Consider the following 24,384-nt stretch of genomic DNA (forward strand, 5'->3'; position numbering starts at 1 on the left):
AAATCAAAAGGCTTTCATTTATAATTCAGTGCTATGATCTTACCTCCGGGGTGGGACATTCTAATAAATATTCACAAAAGTGATAGGGATGAGTAAACAGAACATTGTGGGCAAACCAACTGCGTACATTTCTGCTGTTTCTCAGATGAATACAAAGTGCATCATACCAATCACTAGCTGGTCCCCTAGAGAAAAAATAAACAAACAAACAACGATTGAATATACTGTTACTATTACAGAATATGAGTAGAATAATAAAGCAACACCTACTTTTAACAAAACTATGCTGTCCTCCATAGAGGGCCCCAGTCCTGTCTATTCACATTGGATGCAATTCCTAACCAGTCTTTCCAATATTTTGATGATCACATCAGAGATATCAATGGTCTATAATTCACTACATCAGTCCATTGCATCAACTCCAACTTTGTATAATTATCTTGCTCTCCTTTTGCTCATTAAGAATCATGCATATACTGACACTCAAAGCTGAACAACTAGCTCAAGGGTATTGCTAAGTCTTTTGCACATTTCTTCAGGATCCAAGCTGTTATCCCATCCAGTCCAACACCTTTTCAAAATTTCTACAATATTTCCATCTAACTCCATCCTTTTGTCTAGTCGCCAACAATGGCATCTAGAGAGTTGATGATCATTTCTTTTATGGTTACATGACAATCAGCATTCATTATAAAAAATTATGGAAAAAATCTGATGGAAATTTTGATCAAACATTCAGCCCGCTTCAGTTCAAGTTTTCCAGTAAATCCTAACTTTAGGACTCTAAGCAATAATTTCAGCTCTTACTGGCCACCATCCACATCGTTTTTGTTCTAATTTATATGTATACTTATATAAGTAATTATGTGGGAATATGTCTTTAGCTTAACCAAATAGATGATAATAATAATAACAGGATCAAGTGTTGATGTAGTAAAAGTTTTTTTTTTTTTTTCACCAGAGGTCAGGCCAGTAGTTTTAAGGGTTGACCAAATCAATATTACTTTAGATACCATGTAGATGCATATAGTGCAGCTTATTTGTTTCTTTGTGTATATGTGTATACTCCAGATCAGTGTTTCTTAACCTCTGGTCCGCAACGGTGGGACAGGTGGTCCGAAGGCGGACTTAAATTAATTAAATAAATATATATTTTTTAATTATCCAAAACAAATTAAAATTGAATAAGTAAAAATTATTGAAATGGAAACTTGGAAAAAACCAACAAATAGCATCAGAATGTTCAAAGTTCGCTAAGTTCAACAAAGTTCAAAGTTTGTTGAAGGTTTCCTTCCTTCATCCAAGAGATGCTAAGTGATACTTGGACAAAGTGTGTCCTGAGTTAAACCCAGTATTTATATATTTATATATTTTTCAGAAACATTTTTTAATAATGGAAAAGTGGCTTAGAACTAGGACTTTGAAAAAAAAAAAAGAGCAAATGAAACAGGTAATGCTAACCCTAATTGTGATACACGCATTGTAACGGCGAGTAAATCTGATACTATTAAAGTAGAAGAAACAAGCAGTTCAAAGAAAAAATACAGTAGGAAATATAACAGTTCATATTTGGAATTCGGGTTTACTTGGTGTGGAGATGAAAGGGAACAGAAATCTCAATGTGTTTTGTGTTATGAAGTGTTGTCAAATGAGTGCATGAAACCTGAGAAACTCTGACGACATTTAGAAACTAAACATTGCGATGTGAAAAATAAGCCAACTGAATTTTTTTCAGTGACGCTTAGGGACATTAAATCATGGGAAAGATATAGTTTCGGCCATGAGTTCCATTAATAGCAAGGCACTGGAAGCATCCTATCTCTTAAGTTTGCGCATAGCGAAAACAGGGAAACCTCATTCTATCAGGGAAAATTTACTACTTCCAGCTATAAAAGATGTGGTAAAAGCTATGTTTGGCAACAAGTTACTAAAAGATGTTGATTTGATTCTTATTTCAAATGACACTGTCGGTTGCAGAATTAATGGCAGGTGATGTAGAATCTCAGTTATCGAAAGAGTTAAAGAAGAGCCCTCATTATGTGTTAAAAATAGACAAGATGTTACAAATGATGCACAGTTAATATGCTACATATGATATGCGCATGATAACAGCATTCACGATGATATTCTGTTTTGTAGAACTTTGCCATCCCGAACAACTGGAGAAGAAATATTTCACACTCTCCATAATTACATAATACAAAAGTTAGAGAGGCTAAGTTACCACTAAGTTACAGAGGCTACGGCTCTGTAACTTAGTGGTCAATAGAATTGTTTTGGGCATTTTACTGGTCCTTGGGCTTAGACAGGTTGAGAAAAGCTGCTCCAGATGCTGACCTTAATGTGAAGGTTGAAAGGTTTGGCTCGATCCATTGGGGAAAATGTACAGGCTTCTGTTCGGATGGAGCTCGCGCCCCTACAGGTAGGCATAGTGGGGTTGTTTCTATGGCCCGGATATGAATTGGATACCATACATAGGGAAGCGTTAGCCTCCAAAGGAATGCCACCAAAATTTAAAACTGTGCTATGAAATGGGCATTGAATACATACAACTTTTGCTTCATTCTGAAATTCGCTGACTTTCCAGGAGCAAAGTACTAACAAGGCTATTTATTAGTACTAAATATACGTAATTCTGATTTTGCATCACTAATTGTTGACGAAGCATGGTTATCAACACTATCCTATCTTTCAGACATTTTTTTGAAATTAAATGAACTAAATCTCTCCTTTTGGGGAAATTCTTTAACTGTTCTTGATGCATACAACAAAATAAAGGCACTTGAGAGGGAAAAAAATGGTTTTATGGATTAATTATGCAAAAGACACAATTTACACCTTTTCCAACATTGGAATCCTTTTTAGTGGAAAATGATAATTTTGTTGATTCTGAGTTTCTGGAAAGGGTTTGTGACCACCTCAAAAATCTGAAAGAATTTTGAAACATATTTTCCGAATAACTTTTATAATAAATTTCTGTGGGTTCGCGATCCATTTCAGGCTTCCAGTCATGAGAACGTCCTTTCGTTATCGAAAAAAGAACAGTTAATTGAGCTTTCAAGTGACAGTGGACTTAAAATGCAATTCCGTGGTCTTGGTTTTGCTCGATTTTGGATCTCGCCTTCAGTGAGAAGTGAATTTCCAGAATTATCTGAAGAAGCATTGAAAATCATCATGTAGTTTTCTACAACCTATCTTTGTGAGAAAGGATTTTCACCGCTCCTTCAAATAAAAACAAAATACAGACTTCGTCTTAGTGTGTGTGTGTGTGTGCCTATCTTTGACTGAAGTTGACCAATATTGAGCCAGATATCCAGCAATTCTGCAAGGGCCAAGAAGCTCAACCATCTCATTAAAAGTAAGTAGTAATATAATTATATTATATTATTTATTTGATACACTTTTAATCGTTTACTTCCAATTTAATTAATTATGTTTCCATATGTATTCAAAATATGCATTTAGATTTATTATCTTATATTTGGCACAGTTTTTCCGAAATGTTGGTAATTCCCATTGGTTTTTAAAAAAATTACAAAAAGTCAAAACGACGTATGGGGAAATAAATTAAAAACAGTATGTTTATTTTTGAAGTAAAACTTTAATTCCAACATTCTAAAATGTTATTTTTCTTGCTTTTCTGTTTGTAAAATCGTCGATGACATTGTCAAAGTCTATTTCATCACTCAGTTGCTATTTTATAGACAGTATGGCAAGATTTCTTAAACGCCAAAAAAGTACCTCCCAGGCATATCACCTCCCCCCCCCCCCAAACTATGCCTCTGTAACTTAGTGGTCCATAGAATTGTTTTAGGCATTTTACTGGTCCTTGAGCTTAGAAAGGTTGAGAAATGCTGCTCCAGATGACGACCTTAATGTGAAGGTCGAAAGTCGAGTGATTATTTTGGTTTATATTAAACCAAAGGTTTACTCAAACACGGTAGTTGTTTCCATAAATTTTATAACAAAGAGAATTAATGAGTTTGCCCAAAGGTATGCTTTATGATAGTAAAACATTTAACAACAGAGAGATTTATTCAGACACTTTTCTACCATCCACATTCGCTAAAATTATTCCTTCATGGCAATTTTTCTTTTCACATGCTAAATAGCAATAACATTCTTTATCATTTTCTTTGATGTTCAGCTTACTTCTCTACATAATCTGATTTTGCCTTCTTTATCATGACCATCATCTTCCTGACAGCTCATTATAGTGCTCTTGAATCACTTCATTTTTCTTATGAGATCAGAATGGCACCACTGTCTTTCCCCTCCCTTTCTCTTACCTATTGCAGCTTTTTGCTTTTAATGTGTTATTAATCCATTTAATTCTCATGCAATTATATCTCCTAACTCTAGGAATGCTGTCAGATATAACTTCCTTCCTTTTTTTCTAATGTTCTACTGTAAATCCATTCCATCACATCTGTTTAAATAGTCAGTAATGAGTATAGTTCAGAGTGACTCCACAAGAACTGAACAAGAAGTATACTCATTTCTAGATAAGATCAACAACTTTCATCCTCACATCAAATTCACACTAGAAAAATAATTAACACAGGTATCTCTCTCCTTTCTTGATGAACACATCTAACGAAAACATGATGGTTTAAATTCACACTAGAAAGAGAATCATCACAAGGTATCTCCTTTCTTGATGAACACAACCAACGAAAACAAGATGGTTCCATTTCCACTTCTGTCTATTGTAAACAAACCTTTTCAGGTCATTACATCCACAATTCATCGGCTCACCATCTCTCAAAAATATGGCATCATAAAATCTTTGGTATTCAGAGCACACAAATTTTGTTCCTCTGAAGAATCTTTAAAACAAGAATTGGAAATTATTAAAGATACAGCCTTATTAAATGGATACAATTCAAAAATAACCCAAAAAATCATCAGCCACTTCCCTACACGTCAACCCAGAAAAGAAGAAGCCCATAGGACTCCTATATCAAAAGCATCTAGGAACGTCTGTCAACCAGATCCACAATTTGCTACCTTCTCCAAAAGACAAACTCCCATCTATGATGCTACCTAGTATATAGAAAGTTCCATGTTCTTGTAAGATGTCTTACTATGGAAAAACAGGAAAATCTATATGTAAATGCATCTGTCTTATCAAACCGTATAAATCTGGCCTTGCATAACACAGAGTTGAAAACCCAAACCATATGATTTGGACATAGGGTTGGTGAGATGGATAGGAGGTTGGTTGATGGAGAGATATCAGAGAGTGGTTTACTCAGGAGTAGAGTCCACAAGACGGCCTGTGACTAGTGGTGTGCCACAAGGATCTGTTCTTGGACCACTACTGTTTAATTTGTTCATAAATGATATAGGAAAGGATCTGAGAGGAATAGGTCATTTGTTTGCGGATGATGCGAAGTTGGGTAGGGCAATAGTGAATGCAGATGACGTCAAAATTTTGCAGGATGATTTGGATAGATTGGAGGTCTGGGCTAAGAAGAATGGATGTCAATTTAATGTGGCAAAATGTAAAGTTATGCATTTTGGGGTGAAAAGATTGGCGGCAGTTTACTGCATTGGTGGAACCGTGCTCCAGGAAATTGATGAGGCACAAGATTTAGGAGTGTTGGTGGATAAGGAATTGAAATTTAGGGGACACATTGCAAAAGTGGCCAAATCAGCTCATCAAATCACTTGGTTGCAGAAGAATACATTGACAAGCAGAGACAAGCAGGTTATTGTTCCTCTGTATCGAGCCTTGATAAGACCCCATCTCGACTACTGTGCTCAGATTTGGTCACCTAGGTTTCTTCTTGATGGGGAGGAGGTGGAGAGGATCCAGAGGCGAGTGACCAAGATGATAGCAGGTCTGTGGAATGAACCGTATGAGAACAGGTTGAGGATTTGTGGGTTGCAAAAATTGGTTGATAGGCGGAGGAGGGGAGATATGATTGAGACATTCAAATTACTGAAGGGTTTCTATAAAATTAATTCAGAAGATATTTTTGAGAACAGGGCTGGTTGTGGGAGGACTAGGGGACATCCATGGAAACTGGGCAAAAGTGTGGTTAGTAAAGGTGTTAGAGCTGGGTTCTTTACTTTTAGAGTAGTGAATGAGTGGAATGCGCTCCCTGAGTCTGTGGTGGATGCTGTGACAGTGAATGAGTTTAAGGCGAGGTATGATAGATACTGTATGAATGTGTCGAATAGTTGTGATGAATATGATTTGGGGCCTCCCTCGATGAGTCTAATGACTCCTGGAGTTGCCCGTAATAATAGTAATAGTAATAATAGTAATAATATGATCCAATGGAAAAACACCAAGCTGCTACATAGATCCTTATATAAACATGAGCGTTTATATAAAGAAAGTGCTGAAGTGCTAATTTAATAGATACCCATGCTTTCTTGCAGCTAAAACACATTTTATTTCTTCTGACTATTTTTATATTAGCTTTTTCACAGAACAATTATTTCTACGCAACCCCAACACCAAAACCATTGAAGTGTAATCTAGCCTGCAAGTGCAATCACTCTGGACATTGACATACCACATACAATTTCTCTTACGCATCCTACTCATTGAATCATGAGCAATCACAACCCACTAATTTTATTCTATAGCAGTAAAAACAAACATTAATATTTTCTCTCTTCTTTTTTTTACCTCAGGTAACACTTTCAATATATATATATATATATATATCAGTGGCTTTGAGTGCCCATTTAGATTGGGTGTGCCGTCATGCATCTTATGCAACCTGAGCTGAAATATTCATGTCGAGTTGACTGTATGATTGCATTTTTATTGATGTATAGAAGTTTTAAAGGTGCATAGCACATCAGTGCTCATCTTAATTGGTCCAGTGCAATCAATTGTAGGATAACTTTGAATACTTTAATTTATCAATTAATACAATTTTAAATATGGAAAGCACAGATATTGAAATAAACAATATCTGTACTTCACGTGTGACGTTCATGTGAGAAACACAAAGAGTTTACACTTTGTGGTGAGATTAGATTATCATTGGCAAATACTAGAGTGAGACACAAATAATTTGAATTTTTATGTGATTTTAAATACAGTCATATAGTACTCATAGAAATCGGAAAAAGTAATCACTTGAGAAATTATTATTTTTCCGGACTGAACCAAAGCAAGGTTCAAATAACCTATGTTAGTTATTTATACACAAGTTCCAACCGCCTTCGACTATAATCAATCATACAATTTGCAAAAGCTGGGGCAGAAAATGGAACATTCAGTAGATCGTCAACACTGTTTCCCATTGTAAATATGGGCAAAAAAAAAAACAGTTATAATTTATAGAACATTATTTGTCATATCGATGTCCTAAACACGTCAGTTCACTTCATGCATGTAAAAAACAGATGAAACTCAGGCCATCCCATCAACACCATCACTCTGTACTTTCTTTGCTATAGTACACTTAAATCTTCATTCTGGTCATCCCCAACTTCTCTGATCCTAACTCTAATTTTCATTCATATTCTTATCATTTTCACCATTTTGCAATGCATTCACTCTGTCAGGCCATAATCATTTCCTCACCTTTGTATTCTTCCAGTCTGTCCACCCCCCCCCTCTCTCTCTGACTCTTAGTGGTACTAATTTCCTATGGACCTTGCATACTCTTAGTAAACAATAATCACTCCAAATAACCAACACCAAATCCATTCAAATGTATTCCATCAGCTTTGAACTATTCTAGCTTCCCTTCAAATTCATTCCACACATTCACAAATTCAACACACTCGCGTCTGACACAATTCAGCCATCTTGTCAATCAGTATCACTGCTCTCCTTCTCAGTTCACTATTGTCATGTCTGGGCAACAAATTAACCACTTTTCCAATGGCGCTATTACATTTCACCTCCTGCAGCAACTTCTTCAAATCCCTTTCCATATTCTTTGTTTCATTTCACTAACCAAGTTGTTTGTGCCCACCACTAATTCTGACACCAGTTCCTTCCTTCCTTCCTTTTATACGAAGCAGGTGTTATTCATTTTATTGTATCACCTGAAAAACATGTCTTATGTAGTATAAAATAACTGACATGGGTTTATTTGGTTGTAAAAGTAAAGATGATAATGCCGGCTAGTTTCACCACATATGCTAGTGGCTTCTTCTGGATTGGTTGAATCTACATACTAATGTCTTATGTACCTTATTTTTTACCACACTTTTAATGACTGAACCACCATATAAAGCCACCCTATCACCTTTAGATATTTGCTGCTTCCTATTAACCTCCTTGTCATTACATCTTTGGATACTTGCTTCTTCCTATTAATCTCCTCCTCGTTTACATCAGTTATTCTCTTCTTAAAATGTTCAATTTCTTCCTCCATACATTTCACCTGACTATTCATTTTCATTAACTCTTGCACAATCTCTTCCATGTCACTTCTATTATTACCATCGCAAGTACTTCCATCTATTTTCTGTTATTCCTGGTAACATTTCTTATTTTTTTGAATGCACTAACCTTTTATCACACTTCTCACATGCTATAGTACATTCCTTCTTATAATTTAATCAAACAGTCCATAAATCTTTAACATTTTTGGTGCATACATAAAGCAACTGTCGATTCGTGTCCACTTCGAAGGGTCCAGGAAAAAAACTCAATCTCTAAGTTGAGACCTTCTGCATTGCTGGCACATGCTTCTTTACTGCCACAATTTTTATAATGTTAACTATTACTTCCAAAAATAACAACTGAAACAAACACTTTTAGAACCACAATACCGCAGTACAATGATTATATCCAGTCTGGCCCTCAAATAAAAGAACTAGTATAAAAATCTAAATGATATAATTTTTAAAAAAATTACTTTGCTTCTTCAGTTTATTATTGTTCTTAAGGCGAGTATTGTTTCCCTAGTTCCTTTATTATTATTACTATTATTACAGGCGACTCCAGGGAAGCCCTAAACATCATGTCCACACAACTATATGACATATAGTTTGGCCCTCAAATAAAAGAACTAGTATAAAAATCTAAATGATATAATTTTTAAAAAAATTACTTTGCTTCTTCAGTTTATTATTGTTCTTAAAGCGAGTATTGTTTCCCTAGTTCCTTTATTATTATTACTATTATTACAGGCGACTCCAGGGAAGCCTTAAACTCATCGAGGGAAGCCCTAAACATCATGTCCACACAACTATATGACATTCTCACAGTATCTATCATACTGTGAGAATTCATAACTTATTCCACTCATTTACCACTCTAAAAGTAAAGGAACCCAGCTCTAACACCCCTGCTAACCACACTCTTGCCCAGCTTCCATAGGTGTCCCCTAGTTCAACCACCCACCTATCCATCTAGCCAACCCTATATCCATTCCCATATGTTGTAGTTTACGGATTAGAATTCCATGTGGTATCCTGTCGAATGCCTTAGCCAGTTCCAGCAGTATCACTGTAAACGCACTTCCCTTATCCAGTTCAGCCGTCACTGTGTTATAAAACTTGAGCAAGTTACTGAGGCATGATCTACCTTTCACAAAGCCATGCTGTTCCCCATACAGTATCTCATTTTCATCAATCCATTCCTGTATTTTTCCCTTGACTACTTTCTCCAAGACCTTGACAACGACTCCTGATATGCTGATCGGTCGGTAATTTGCAATCATAGTCTTGGATGCTCCTTTATGCAGTGGAACTATTTTCTCCTCTTTCCACACCTTCGGGACTAAACCAGACCCAAGACTCAGATTAAACAACATGGTCACTGATAATTCTTTAGCCGCTTCATGCAAGACCCGTGCCATCCAATCCAACAGATGTATTCACGTTAAGGTTCTGTAATAGACTATTCACCTCCACTTCATTCATCACAATTCCCGTATAAACTAATGGTTCCTTTATTTTTCAATGTCACCACCTGGATGATATACTTTTGCAAAGTGCTCACTCAGTAACTCCACTATATCGACTGATTCAGTGACCTCCTTACCATCGTCATTCCTTAAAATCATTTGGCCGTGTACAGTTTTTTTTTTGCTTGCAGCATATTGAAAGAACTGTTTGGGATTCTCTTCAGCTTGCATAGCTAGTTTCCTTTCATAATCCGCTTTTGCTTTTTTTTACCACACTCGTTACCCTTCTGGCCTGCACTTTATACCGTTTGTGTGCCTGCAGGTCACCTCTTTCTTTAAATTCCCTCCACAATTGTTTATTTTTTTGCAGCTCAAGCTTAATGGTGTTATTCATCCATTTAACACCTAGTTGTTTTACTATTCAGACCCTAGGTATACAATTAGCCATAACCTCCTGTAAATGCTCCTTGACCACTTCCCATGCTCTATCGACATCCAGCCCTTGCAGTTGTGCATGCCATGGCACTGATCCAAGCAATCTCCTAAGCTTGTCATACTTGGCAGCACGGTAATTCCACATATACCCTGTCTTAATCGAAAATTCACACCTTTAGCCACCTCCCAGGTCAAGTTTAGTATTTTCAATTACATGCTGTCTCAGATAGTTATCCCTTAATAATTGAATAAAATCCATTTCCTTCCTCACATGTGTCCTCTCCTCCTTCCAATCAATGTTACCATAGTTGAAATCCTCCATAATAATTACCCTCCTTCCACTCATTTCATCAATTCTTTTATGCATACTATCTCCACCATCTATTCCATCACCTGGTCTATAGCAGCACCCAACTGTTTATTTTGTTCTGCCAGTCTCAATCTCACACCAAATAGCCTCAAATGAGCTCTTTTTCACTATCCTGCGATACAACTTCAATTCTCCTAGGCTGCAGTTCATCAGCTATCATCAATAACACCCCCCCCATTTTATTCTCTCTGTCCCTCCTAAACACACTATAACCTACACATTCTATCCCTCTAACTATATCATCTTCCGTCAGCCATGTTTCACTAATGCCAATAACCTGTGGAAAAGGAACAGCCAATCAAGGCCAAAAATTCTTCCTTCTTGTTCCTAATACTCCTGGCATTAGTATACATGAAAAAAAACAGTGGTCCCTTTGTCCCACCCCTATCTTGATGCGTTATTCTAACTATCCCATTCCGATTTTTTGTCCTTAGTACTGGCTCGGGTACATTATATACATTCTTACACTCAACTGTCTCACTGATGTCTGCATATCCACCCCCCCCTCCTTGGTAGTTCTAGTTTCCCTGGTTCTGCACATTCATTTTCACTTCATTCAGCAAAAATTTTTCCAGTCTCCGCACACCAAATCCATTCAAATGCAGGCCATCCATCTTGTATAAATCCTTTCGCCCATCAAACTCATTCTACACGTACACGAATTCCACACCACACCGTCTGCATAACCTGCGCATAATGTCATTTGCGATTATGGCCCTCCTTCTAAACTCTTCTCTGTCATACCGCGGCAACAGACTCACCATTCAACTGTTACTCTTTTCTTTCACTACTTTTAACAATACTTTCAAGTCCTCTCTCATAAAAAATTTATCTCCTTTCAATTCATTTGTACCTGCCATAACCATCAATTCTTTCACCCTCTTTTTTTGCAGTCTAATACTCTCACTTACATCCTTAAATTTCGCACCCAGGAAATACGATTTAGTTAAACTCCCATCTATCACTTCTCTTAACAACGAGTCACCATACAACAGTCTTTCCTTCATTTCAGAAACTCTCCCACTCTTAGGGTTATTTTTCCTTTCAAACACTTGTTTATTTACATTAGCCAAATCACTCTGGAGAGAGTTTTGCAGGTGCTCTAATTGCCGCTGCGCATTTTGTATCACTGCGCGCAACCTAGCAATCTCACTCCCTACAAATAATTCCTCATTTTTTTCATAATTTAAACCATTTTCTCTCTCTGTATAGTTGCTTTCACTCTTTCTTTGATCACCGCTCTCATTGCCATCTTGTACAACATCGCAATTCCCTATCAAGCTACTATTTTCACTCACATTTCTTCAACCATAACTATCTCACAACCTGACACATACTTCAACTCCTCACTTTGCTTACACTTTCTGCACATTCTCCCACCACTATCACTTTCAATCCAAACTCCAGCCTCATTCGGGAATGCATACATCCCACACACATCACATTGGACAAACTCCCTCATATTAGTTTTTGAACAAAGGCGTCGTATTTTTGGATGCCATTATCTTACATCACATTGGCACCATGTGCTATTCTATGAAACGTATCATTAAAATACTAAATAAAATAAAACGGAATTCACACCAAAATCACACAGACACAATACCAAAATTAGACAATATTAGATTATGATTTAAACCTATATTCTAATTTTCACTCAAAATTATACTTAGCTTTCGGGAGCTCTCTGAAAACACCAATCTTATCATTCAAACAGATCATCTAAACAACATTCAGTTTTTGATATTATTCAATGCTTCACTATATATAGTGAAATCTTTGACACATAATTGAGTAAACTTAACATTTGATAATTTTTAGTCTACGGCATTCCCTTTCTTGGGTACTATTACTAATCAAACTTTCATAACATTATATACTTCCTGTCCCTCATGATAGATTAACTTAATCACTTTAAATAAGACATCTTGCATTGCAAAACCAGATGTTTTTAAATATCAGCAGGTATTTTAGCTGTTGCTAACATTTTTCCAGTTAGGTAATTAATTAATCCTTCTTTTAATTTCTTCATTCACTATCTCTGGTTCAATAAATTCGCAATTCCATAAATTCCAGGAATTCCACAGTTGTAATTTTGTAAATACTAATACTTTGTCTGCTGATCTTTTAGCTATTTCCGTGATGCCCATCCAGTGTTTTTCACTATGAATATTCATTACAAGCATGTAATCTGTTTCTTTTTTTCAATTTTTTTTTTCACATCTGAAGTCTTCAGTAGTTCAATATTCCACTTTATCTTCCTTATTCTATGTATTTTCTCTATGTGTTATTTAATATTTTGCAATAATAACAAGGGAGTGGTCACTCTCTATTTCAGATTCTGTAGCATGGCAAGTTGGTTTCTGCATCTCTTATTGTATCATGTAACATCTCCCTGATGATTTCTATGTATAGAATCTTCATTTTGGTACCTCAAAAAAAGCATGTTACCTACTATAAGGCTATGTTGTTAACAGAAATCTAAGAATCTTTCCCTTCATTCTTCCTGCCCTATTCCAAATTGTCCAGTTATTCATGATCACTGTCCTCTTCAACTACTGCATTAAAATTGTCCATTATAATTAAATTATCTTTATTTTCAATTAATGTCATCAGTTCCTCTAGATGTTCATATGCCTCTTCTATCTCATGATTTTCCAAATCTGCTTACTCTTGGTAATTCAGATCACAATCCCACCTGCTGCGTTTAATCTTTAATGGAACACCCTTCCCTCAGTCATTACAACCTTTAGCATTACAAAATCAAACAAAAAAGATCTCAAAGACTTTTATTTTTTACTACTTCTTTCCACAGTCAGACCCACTCTTTCCATTCTTCAGATTCAGACACTTTTTTGTGATTGTGTTACAGAAGTTATCTGTGTTAGAATAAGAGCCTTCAATCTTCCTCCTTCTCTTCAAAATTCTCTCTCAATATCCAGGCTCATGTTTTCCAACAGGTGTGCTAGGCAGTACAAGAAAAAAACAGCTTATTGCAAGTGGCATGAATAAAAAATTCACTCACAGTCCATATTAAGCCCACAATATTTGCAAAACCATAATTAAAAGGACTACTGAGTCAGACTTTAAAAGGGCTAAATGTAGTACAGCCAATAAAAAGAAAAAGAGAGAGAAAGAGAGGGTGTCTCTACCATCAAACTACTGACATACTATTATCACCTCAGTATCGCCCAAAGAAATGAAGGCCATCAACAATTAACTTCTGTAATACACAGAGAACCAACAAATAATCAGTTATGTTAAAGATACCAAGCTATTTTAAACCTGGTTTTACTCATTGGTATCTTTAACATTTATTATACCCAAGGTAAAATACTTTCTACAAATAATCAGTTACTATAAATGTGAATTTCACCAAATTTTGCATACACTACTCGCCTCTAGACATATCCCAGGGAAAAGTTTTGAGAAACCTGTACTTTTGCACTTAACATTTCCAAGACATCTAATAGGTCTGACATTGGGGGCTTCTCAGCAAATTGCCATCTTTTTGCCAGCCTTCTTCCTTTCGTAAATGAACTGCCACTGCCAGTTTTCTCTTGGGTATCTCAATGCATCTATCTAACAGCGAAGAGTTTTCTCCAGTGTTAGGTGCAGGTGTTTAACAGGACTGTTATTTTACCCACCTCTTCGTCATATATATAAACAACCCTCTCTCAACCTGACCTCAAATCCATTCACAGTTTTGTTTTGCTGACACTTTCCATTCACCCTACTCATCTACTCATATGGACAAATCATGCAGTGCTCAAACACCTCAAGCTTCAAGATCATCTACAATCACTGTCCTAATCAATATCTCCACCCAAGAATTTTAGAATGAGGCAACTGAGGGTGACACCTTTAATTCTTCCAAAATATAATTTTGTCTTTTTCTTACAATAAAGCTCTTAATTCTTCTCCCCTTAACTTTGCTAATGAACAACTTAACAGTAAGACCTGATTTCTCTTCTGGACTGACGTTTTTTTTATTCCTAGCCTTTCATGGCATAATCATATTACTTCTATCAGATTCCAAAAAAACTTACCATGTGCATGCACATACTTGCCCAGTCATTTACCAGTGTGTAATAATGAGTCTGTGCATTCTTTGCAATTTACTTGTTCATTGTTTTACATACCTTGTTGCATGTCCATTTTGTGTAGCAAGTGAAGTTTTGCTAAATATTGATAATGAATACCGTAACATTGTAAAGAAAGTTATGAAAATAATATTACAATTTGCATTTATTTCAGTCTGAACTTGATTCTGCTATTAGTTATGGGTTTCCAATAATAAAAAAAAAAAACATTTAGAAAAACACTGATATAGAAATAAAATGCATTTAGGGTCAAATGTGATTTTACAAATAATGCAAAAAGTTAAAAATTTCATGCATTTTGCAAGAGTCCAATAAAATCAATAGAGTAGAATTTAATGGATGTGGGTTGCACACAAGAGAACATCCGTAAAAAGTCAAAGTATGCATAAATCACACATTTTTGGTAGTTGTTTTCTTTGATGTTTGAAGCACAAGTTGTCTTTTATGCAGCTCAGTAGTATAGTAACTACATTCAAGGATGTGATTATGAAAAAAGTAGCAGATCCAACTGATCACTTAGATCTCAAACCTGCTGTAGAGACATGAAAGAAATTGGAATACTTGTGTGCACCTGCATGCTAAAGAATTGATTGAATAAGTGGCTTCCTTAGCTTACACAGCAAGGGTTAACATGGAGCACAAACCTCCCATGGCAAACACCTCCCATAGTGAAAGAATATGATGATGAGTTTGAGTATTGTTCACAGTGATGCCAAGAATTTGTATAATCTGTTGTGCACATAACAAAAGGACAAATGTCAAGCTGATGTGCACAGTATTCAACTTCCCAGCAAAAGGAAAACTCGTAGTTCACATAGGATAGTCAGACAAGGATTTTATTTTTAGAGCACAGTTCGGTGACAGGAACTTCTTTCAAAGCAAAAATAGGAGGAGGTTCATTTGCTTCAACATAAAGGCACTGAATGTACCAGTATCTATTCACACTTCTGCTGGTGGACAGGATTCACCCATCTAAAGATACTTTTCTCTTGCATCTTGCAGGTGCACATACTTGTGACCATAGAATTAACCTCTGAATCAAATAGTATAGATTGATAAAGTAGTGAATATAACCATTATCCCATGCTGTAAAATGACAGCGAATGGACGATGTTCAGTCCTCTCTTCTGCATTAATTCTGGATTAGGGAAAAGACAACATTATTGACAAAAGTGTACACAGCCACTTTTTTTTTTTTTTTTTTTTCTGCTGAAAAACAGAGCCCATGAAATTAGGTGATGAAGAACTTGCTGCAGTTGCCTTTCAATGAGTCTCGTATTGAAGGCATGATGGCAAATTGCAATTTCATCAACATAAAAGACATTAGCTATAATGAGAGAAAGTTAATTCTGCTAGTGAATTAGCCCTGAGAGCAAAAAAAAGTTACACTTAAAAGAGAGAGCGCACTGGGTAATGCTTTCCTTGGTGTAACATGGTTGAGACTCTGGTTCCTACAAAGATTGGAAATTAAGCTAGAGAGAGAGAGAGAGAGAGAGTTTAATAAAAATAGGGAGGTACCCTCTGAGAATAATGTTATAAAGGTGTTTTAGTATATCACATCTCAGGGAAGTGTCATAAGTTTTCCATGTCAAAGAAAACTGACACCAGGGGTTCATATTTCAGAAATACATTTCTAATGGGCATTTCTGGTCAAATGGCTAATGATGATTAGTGTCTACAAAAGCCAAGTTGAGTGTTGGAAAGAAGGCCACTGTTGTTTTCTAGATAAAACATACAATGAGCATTGACATTTTCTCCAAAATCTTACAGACGAATTAATCAGAGCAACAGAATAACTGATTGTGAGTTTGTGATGTTTTCCTAGCCTTTGGAAAGGTAATGACAATCATCTTTTACAATTAGTCCAGAAAGTGATCCTATTTATTATGAAATTAATACTACATTCATAATAGATGATAAGAGATGCTTTATCATCTTTTGAATGAATCTCGTCAGGTTTTAATGACCTGGCATGGAAGAGTCACAATCCTCTTTTCACTTCTACCTTAATGAATGGCTGATTGTGTACACACATCTAGTGCATTTAAAAATAAATTAGGTAAAGAAATGTAAACATAACAAGCCAAAAGGCTATTTTACCGGCGACATAAGTTAAGTTTAAGGGAGATGGTAAATCCCATATTATTCTACAGCCGGGTATGAAACTCGGATCGAATCATAGAGTTTCATGCCGAAAAAAATTATCGGCGAGCCCAAGTGTAAGTAATCACTTGGGTAGTACAACACCAGGGCAACTCGGAGCAAAGGTGGAGCAAGTTCGGTCACTGTCCTTAATATTCTCTCATAATGTAAAACGCAGCTCCTAGGAGATGTATTACTGTTTTACATTATGAGAAGAGATCACTACCCAGACCAGTTTCAACTCTTTTTGAGGTCTCATCAGTGAGTAGGTAGACCTGGAATATCAAGGTTTTAAGTGGACCGAACTTACATATACCTCTACTTTACATTATGAGAGAATATTAAGGACAGTGACGTAGCTTGCTCCACCTTTGCTCTGAGTTGCCCTGGTGTTGTACTACCCAAGTGATTACTTACACTTGGGCTCGCCGATAGTTTTTTCGGCATGAAACTCTAGGATTTCGATGGATTTCGAGCCGAGTTTCGTACCTGGCGTCGAATAATACGGGATTTACCGTTTCCCTTAAACTTAACTTATGTTGCCGGTAAAATAGCCTTTTGGCTTGTTATAGTAGTAATAACAATATATAAGTACACCAGTTTAGCAATTCGTTAGTAGAGGTATATGTAAGTTCGGTTCACTTAAAACCTTGATATTCCAGGTCTACCTACTCGCTGATGAGACCTCAAAAAGGGTTGAAACCGGTCTGGGTAGTGACCTCTTCTCATAATGTAAAACAGTAATACATCTCCTAGGAGCTGCGTTTTACATTGAGAGAATATTAAGGACAGTGACGGAAATTGCTCCACCTTTGCTCCGAGTTGCCCTGATGTTGAACTACCCAAGTGATTACTTACACTTGGGCTCGCCAATAGTTTTTTCGGCATGAAACTCTAGGATTTCGATCCGAGTTTCATACCTGGCTGTAGAATAATACGGGATTTACCATCTCCCTTAAACACTTGAAATATAAACATGTTTCTATTGTCATTCTGTGATTGTCAAAAATTCAAAAAGATATGAAGCTGTTGCTGATATTCTAACAAAAGCTTTCCACCTGGTGTCTGTAATTGCCTTGGGATCAGCAACAATATATCCATTATGTATTATGGTTAACAAATGGCATGTTGTGCATTTACCATTCATTTTCTATATTTTATCTCATACTACTTTTGCAAGCTTGGATACCATCGAATTTAAAAGCTATGAGGCCTAATATGGTAGGGTATTTATGAAACAAACCTTATGCTCTGAGCTGATTTTTTTTTTCCCCCTGCTTGGCACTAAGATTTTACCATGAGTTTTGGACAGAATGCACAATATGACAATACGATTTGTTATATACATCACAACTTCATCAACATGTGTTTGGATGACCAAATCGGGATTATTATTATTATAAGAGACTTATTGAGTCTCTGACTCCTTGGAGGTCTTTTATAATAGTGATAATCTCAGGTGGTCATTCAAACACCTATCAATGAAGTTATGATGGATGAAGTCACATATCATTCACACCACGTCATACATTCTCTTGAATTCATTCAAGCTATCTGCACTGACAGCTTCCAAAGATAAGCCATTCTAGTAATGACTAAATTCTGCATGCTGTAAAAAGCTATTTCCAATCAGGCTGGTCAAATCTGTGAGGGAGAAATGGTTTCTCAGACAACATGTTTGAAAGTATAAGGAAGCAATCACTTCCATGAATGTTCTCTATGACTTCCCACATTAAAAGTGGATGGATAGTAGGGACAGACTGTAAGATCTATTGAAGAATATGAACATGTATGAATATGAAAGAAGATACTGCTTCCATTATTCAGAAGAGAGAGGTCATTATTATCAAGCAAATGCTCAAAAATCTAGCCTCGCTTGTTAGTATTCACAATCTTGCAGAGTACTGAGTCAATTAAAGTTAAAGATTCATAAGAAGTAAGGGAAGTGAGTATTTGCAATATAAGAATATCACAGTCAGACAGAGTAATGCAGAACTCGCTGATAGGTCAATGAATTTGACTTTTCGAGTTAAGTGTTGGATATGCTGGAATGAGGTCTGGTTGTCCAAAGGATGATGATTCTTAATAGGTAGGTTTATCTCAAATTCTGCCTTTACAAATAACCATAAAATATTGGAAGGTGCAGAACTTGTTGAATTTTAAAAGCTCTCTTGTAGATAGAAATAGATGTTTGATATCATCAATTTGGCTAAATGCAATCTTACAGGTCTTTTGTAAAAATCTCCCTACAAATTCAAAAAGCATAGGTAAATTTTAGATAGTGGCTAAGGACTTATCTTTGTGTCTATCTATGTTTGTCATTTGATTCTGGAAAGTATGGTCAGGCAGTATTGCTATCCTCTTCTGTAAAAATTATTATTACATGGTTTCATATTCCTATGACATTTGTTGCAATTTCTTTTATTTCAGTGGAGAAAGAGTGTCTATTCCTCCCTTCCCCAATCTCCAAGAGAGGAATGAGGCTTCTGATAATTTCTTATCACCTTCCCAGCATTAAAGACAAAAAAAAAAAAAAAAAAAGCCCAGATACTTCAAATACTCCTTACACTATAAGCATTTAGATTTCTTTTTTTTTCCCAACAGAGTAAGATTTATCATCATGCTCTTTTCTACCAAATCAGGCACACGGTAGAATCACAGAGCAGATGAGATATTCTGCTTTTTACTAATGTCAGAAGTTTGGGTGTCAAAAGTAAGAATAATACCCCTGGGTCAGGACCAGATCACTATTCCTACATATCAGGATGAGCCTTATAGCAGTCACTCCTTGTATTTATTATTATTATGTGACACTTCCAGGGAGTCCAAAGACTCATTGAGAGAGTACACCTACTCTACAACTCTCTGTCTCCACCAACTACAACAAACCGCAACCACCATCATCTACACCAATGCCATCTACCGCCCCTCCACCACCACTAGTATTTTCACAGAAATCCTGCCTTGGGCATGGATGTCTGTGAAAATACTAGTGGTGTTTTCAGCCTTTTGACTGGAGAGTAGGAAAATACAGCCTTTTGACTGGAGAGTGGATATGCTAACCACTCGGCTAACCAGGCTGGCATTTAAGATCTGAAGATATTAATTCATCTGAAATGTCAGGAGAAGACCTCAATCTGTATGACTCCCCTTAGAAAAACCGAGTGCACTGAGAATTACTATAATTGGTATTTCCTCCTATAGTAGTGGTTGTAGCAGTTTGTGTGTTTGGATGTTGTGAACACAATGTTACTAAAAGAACATCTGAACACAGTCTTAATTGTTTTTGAAGATCTTGGCAATCATTCTAAACCTTTTGAATAAAGAAGGGTGACATTTTCCTATTGTGTGGACAATGAGGAACAGAGATATGTTTTTATGTGAGTCATGCATTTCCTGTTTCTTATTTCTGCTATCAAATGACATATAGGTTTCTGTAAGTGGCTGGGAATTTGTGATGGCTCAGAAAATTTTGAGAATAAAGAACTCATACTCAAAGGGATTTCTGGTTCAGTACTAGAGACACCTACCCATCACATCCGCATAGTTCAGCAAACAATAAATATACTCACAAAGCAGAAGACTATGGTTTTTCCAGCTATATGAGCTGCAACAAGCATTGTGCATTGTCTGCCGTCCATGATGATGGTGGTGGTTGTTGTGTGTGTGTGTGTGGGGGGGGGGGGGCTTCACTACCACAACACTAACTCCAACCAGCTAGCCAACTGATTACAGCTGGGTCATCCAGAATTATCTATTTATAAAGGCAATAAAATAATTCTCTTAAATAAATGGAACTACATCGATTGCCACTGGTTAAGGTTATTATCCCTGTTATTTTTAAACTCTGTTTATCGAGTCAGATATCTCTTCCTTCAGATATTCTGTGACCCATTTCTGTATGCAGTGTGCTTGACTTCTATGCTATACAAGCTCATCACCTTTGGTTCTGCTTTAAGCTGCCTTTTCCTCTATAATCATCACTTACTTATAATTCCATATATTATTATACCTTCCCTTAAATTCATTTGCACTAGATGCACTCACTACCCCCCAAAAGCAAACTATTCCACTCACTCACTGCTCTGTAAGAGAAAAACTTAGCTCTTACCCCTTTTCTCGACTGTGAACAAACTTAACTTCCATGGATGCAACTGTGTTCTCTTCCCACCTTCCATATAATGAAAAATTTCACCAGACGCTATCCTATAATACCCACTGAAAAGTTTACAGACGACCTCTATTATATCACAGGGAAGGTAATGAAGATGTACTTCCACATACTTGCGATCTGCCCTCGTAGTCTACCTTAATCCAGATATAATCTTTGTAACTCCTCTGTGCACCATTTCCATAGCTTCTTTATCCCCATGGAATTCGGGAGACCAAATCAGTGCACAATAATCCAGGTGTGGTCTTATCAAAGTTTTATAAAGAGGCCAAATGACTTCTTTATTCTTACATGTCAAAGTTCACTTCAACATTGCAATTATTCTCCGAGTTGTATTTGCAAATTTTGCTATGTGAACGTCTTTGAACTTCAAATTTCTATCCACTAAAATGCCAAGATCCCTTGCATCCTCAATTTCTTGTAGCATAACCCCACTAATATAATACGCCGATGGAAATCGCATCATGCCAAAGTGCATAACTTTAAACTTACTAACATAAAACTGACAGCTTTTCATTTGCCCAATTTTCCAGCCTATTCAAATCATTTTGTAAGTGCTGAATATTTGTAGCATCCCTGATTGCCCTAATATCTTCGCATCACTGGCAAACAATTACACATCTGATGTTAGACCCTGCCTGATGTCATTAATGTATAGATTGAACAATAATGGGCCAAGGACTGAACCCTGAGGTACACCGCTGGTCACGGTCAACTCCAAGTCAAGAGTTTATATTCCAATCCCATATTCTCCAGTTTATGCAACAGCCTTTTGTGTAGTATCCTATCAAATGTCTTAGAAAAATCCCACGTTATCATAGGGTATCCATTCCCTTCATCCAACTTTGTTGTAACATTGTTATAAAATATGAGCAAATTGCTAAAACATGACCCTCCTTTAGTAAATCCATTCTGCTCTTTCAGAGTATAGCTTGCTTGTCTACCCATTTCTGTATGTGAGATTTTACCAACTTCTTTAAAATCTTCATTACCAACACCAGAGATACTGATAGGTCAGTAGTTAGGCAAATCAATTTGTGCACCACTCATGTACACATTCCTATGGTATCTTTCCTGAGCTGAGACTCAAGTTATACAAACATGTGAAAGGCCTAGCCAATTCGGCTGAACATTGCTTTAGCAAATGGGCTGATATTCCATCTGTCCCTATAGACAAATTCTTATCCAGGTTATGCAACAGCAATTCAACCTCATTTTCATGAGCCTCTAACTCTTCATCCAACATAGCAGTAGCACTGTGCACTATGTTACATACACCTGACTGATATATCTTAGCAAAGTGAGAACTAAATTGAACAATCTCATTAGCTTCTGACATTCAAGTACCACCTGCATTCAATAAAGTAATTCTTTCCATTCATTCTTTCTTTTGCTTGCGGCATAATGATAAAATTCTTTTAGATTGCCCTTAGCTTGCATGGCCATTTCTTTTCATACTCCAATTTAGCTTTCTGCACAATACTCGTTACTTTTCTGGCCTGAGTTTTATATATTTCATAACTCCTCTCACTTCATATTTTCATGATATTCTTTCCACATCATCTTCTTGTGGATCTCTTGCTTAATAAGGTTGCCTATCTATTTCATTTCCAACCTATTTATTCTTCAAACACTAGTGTTACAATCAGATACTGCCTCATTTAAGCACTTTTTCAAAGATTCCCATGCATTGCTGAATTCTTCATAAAAAAAGATTTTTTTTTTTTTTTTTAATTCAAACCTCTCATATGATTTGTCACCTCCCAGTTAAAACTGCATGCTTTGTCTTTCGTGTTACTCAGTTACACTAAAAAAGTTGTGAAAATTATGTAACCAGCAGTTGAAAGACAATAGAAAGAATTTAAGCATAACATGATTGTAGATAATTAAACCAGACCAATAACAATTGATGTAATTCCATTTATTTAAGCATTTAATTACTGCTTTGATCATTTAATTCTTTTTCTTTTTTCTTGCTAGAGGTCAGGCTATGGTCAATAGTTGGCCAGAGCAATAATGCTGCAACTTACTAAAGTGTGTTGTGATGTAGCTTGTAGCCTATGTACATATTTGTACTTTTAATAATAGTCTCAATTTAAAGTGTTATTTTATCTTAGTTAACACTTTCATTGCCAAGCTGAAAATTGGAATTTCGTGCGGTGGCCAAATTTTTTTTTCTTTACCTGACAGCGACGTCCACGCGATAACAAGTGATCGACCAAACGGCGGGAACTCGCGTCACGCGATATCGACACTGAACGTGTTAAAGAAAGGTAAGTGCACTAACATGGGGGTTTGTTTCCATAATTCCACAGAGTGAATATGGCTAATATCTGTAATGGCAGCCACTCATAAATTTCACCATAATCTGCCAGAAAACAAAGACAAACTGTTCTGCTCAGTAACCAGATGCCTCATGAGGATACAAGAAAATTCATCCAGCATAATCTAAATCAAGTGAAACCCCCCAAAAATGCAAGTTATATGTTTTGTCATAATATTTTTTGCAAATTAAATGTTATTAAGAAAAAGGAAAGACAAAATATGCAGTTTTAATCTGGGAGGTGGCAAATCATATAAAAGCATTGGGAAAAAAAAAAAATATATATATATATATACATTATAACCCCGTTTTTACGTTACCCGCAATTTATGCTTTCATGCCATTTACGTAATTTTCCGTTGGTCCCGTCTTAGGGCCTATTCTTACAATATATTGTTTTCCCATCATTAACAACTTGATGTGGACATTATTTCCCGTGTTTCGCATTTTTTTCTTGGGTGGCAATACTGATTTTGGAATCGATTTCTGCAGAAATCTGAGCATTTCTTTTCCCAGATGCCGTTGCTTTCAGCTGTAGTTTCGTTTCCACCATCACGGTGACTTGCACGCTTGCAGCAGTAATGTAGTGATGAGCGATACTGTGATTTTTCAATCAAGTACGAATTGATATCGCAGAATTTCTGCTACGTAATTTAGCGTGTGAAAGTTGCTTTCAAGTTGCAGTGGTGGATTATCCATGTTAGTAACATGGAGAAAAAAGACAGAAAATGCATTTCGCTAGAAGAAAAGATGGCAATTCTGCGATGTGTAGATTGGCATGCCGGAACACGTGTGCATTTCACAAAAGATCTTGGCCTATCCGTGTCTACTTTGAACCCCGATAGTAAAAACAGGTCAAGCATTGAGCTCAATACAAAGCAATCTGGAGCTATGTCAAAAAAACAAAACAAAAAAAAAAAAACAATCAACAATTAAAATTTTTTTTAAATAGATAAATATAAATAATTGTAAATTCATTTATTTTCAGTTATTAAATTTTGTAA

At 36.2% G+C, this 24,384-nt stretch overlaps 1 protein-coding gene across 4 annotated transcripts in view; it reads right to left on the reverse strand.

Annotated features, from left to right (window-relative positions):
- faf (ubiquitin carboxyl-terminal hydrolase-like faf) overlaps positions 1-24,384 on the reverse strand; it is a 1,099,079-nt gene that overhangs the window by 211,942 nt on the left and 862,753 nt on the right. For all 4 annotated transcript variants that reach the window (XM_090401226.1, XM_090401227.1, XM_090401224.1 and 1 more), the window contains one exon: positions 44-185. In XM_090401226.1, the coding sequence (XP_090257352.1) occupies positions 44-185 (142 nt within the window). The remainder of the gene's footprint in view (positions 1-43; positions 186-24,384) is intronic.

This window comes from Typopeltis vanoorti, chromosome 12 (genome assembly GCF_054136105.1).
Source record: "Typopeltis vanoorti isolate ZY-2024b chromosome 12, IOZ_Tvanoo_1.0, whole genome shotgun sequence".
Classification (NCBI taxonomy): Eukaryota; Metazoa; Arthropoda; class Arachnida; order Uropygi; family Thelyphonidae; genus Typopeltis; species Typopeltis vanoorti.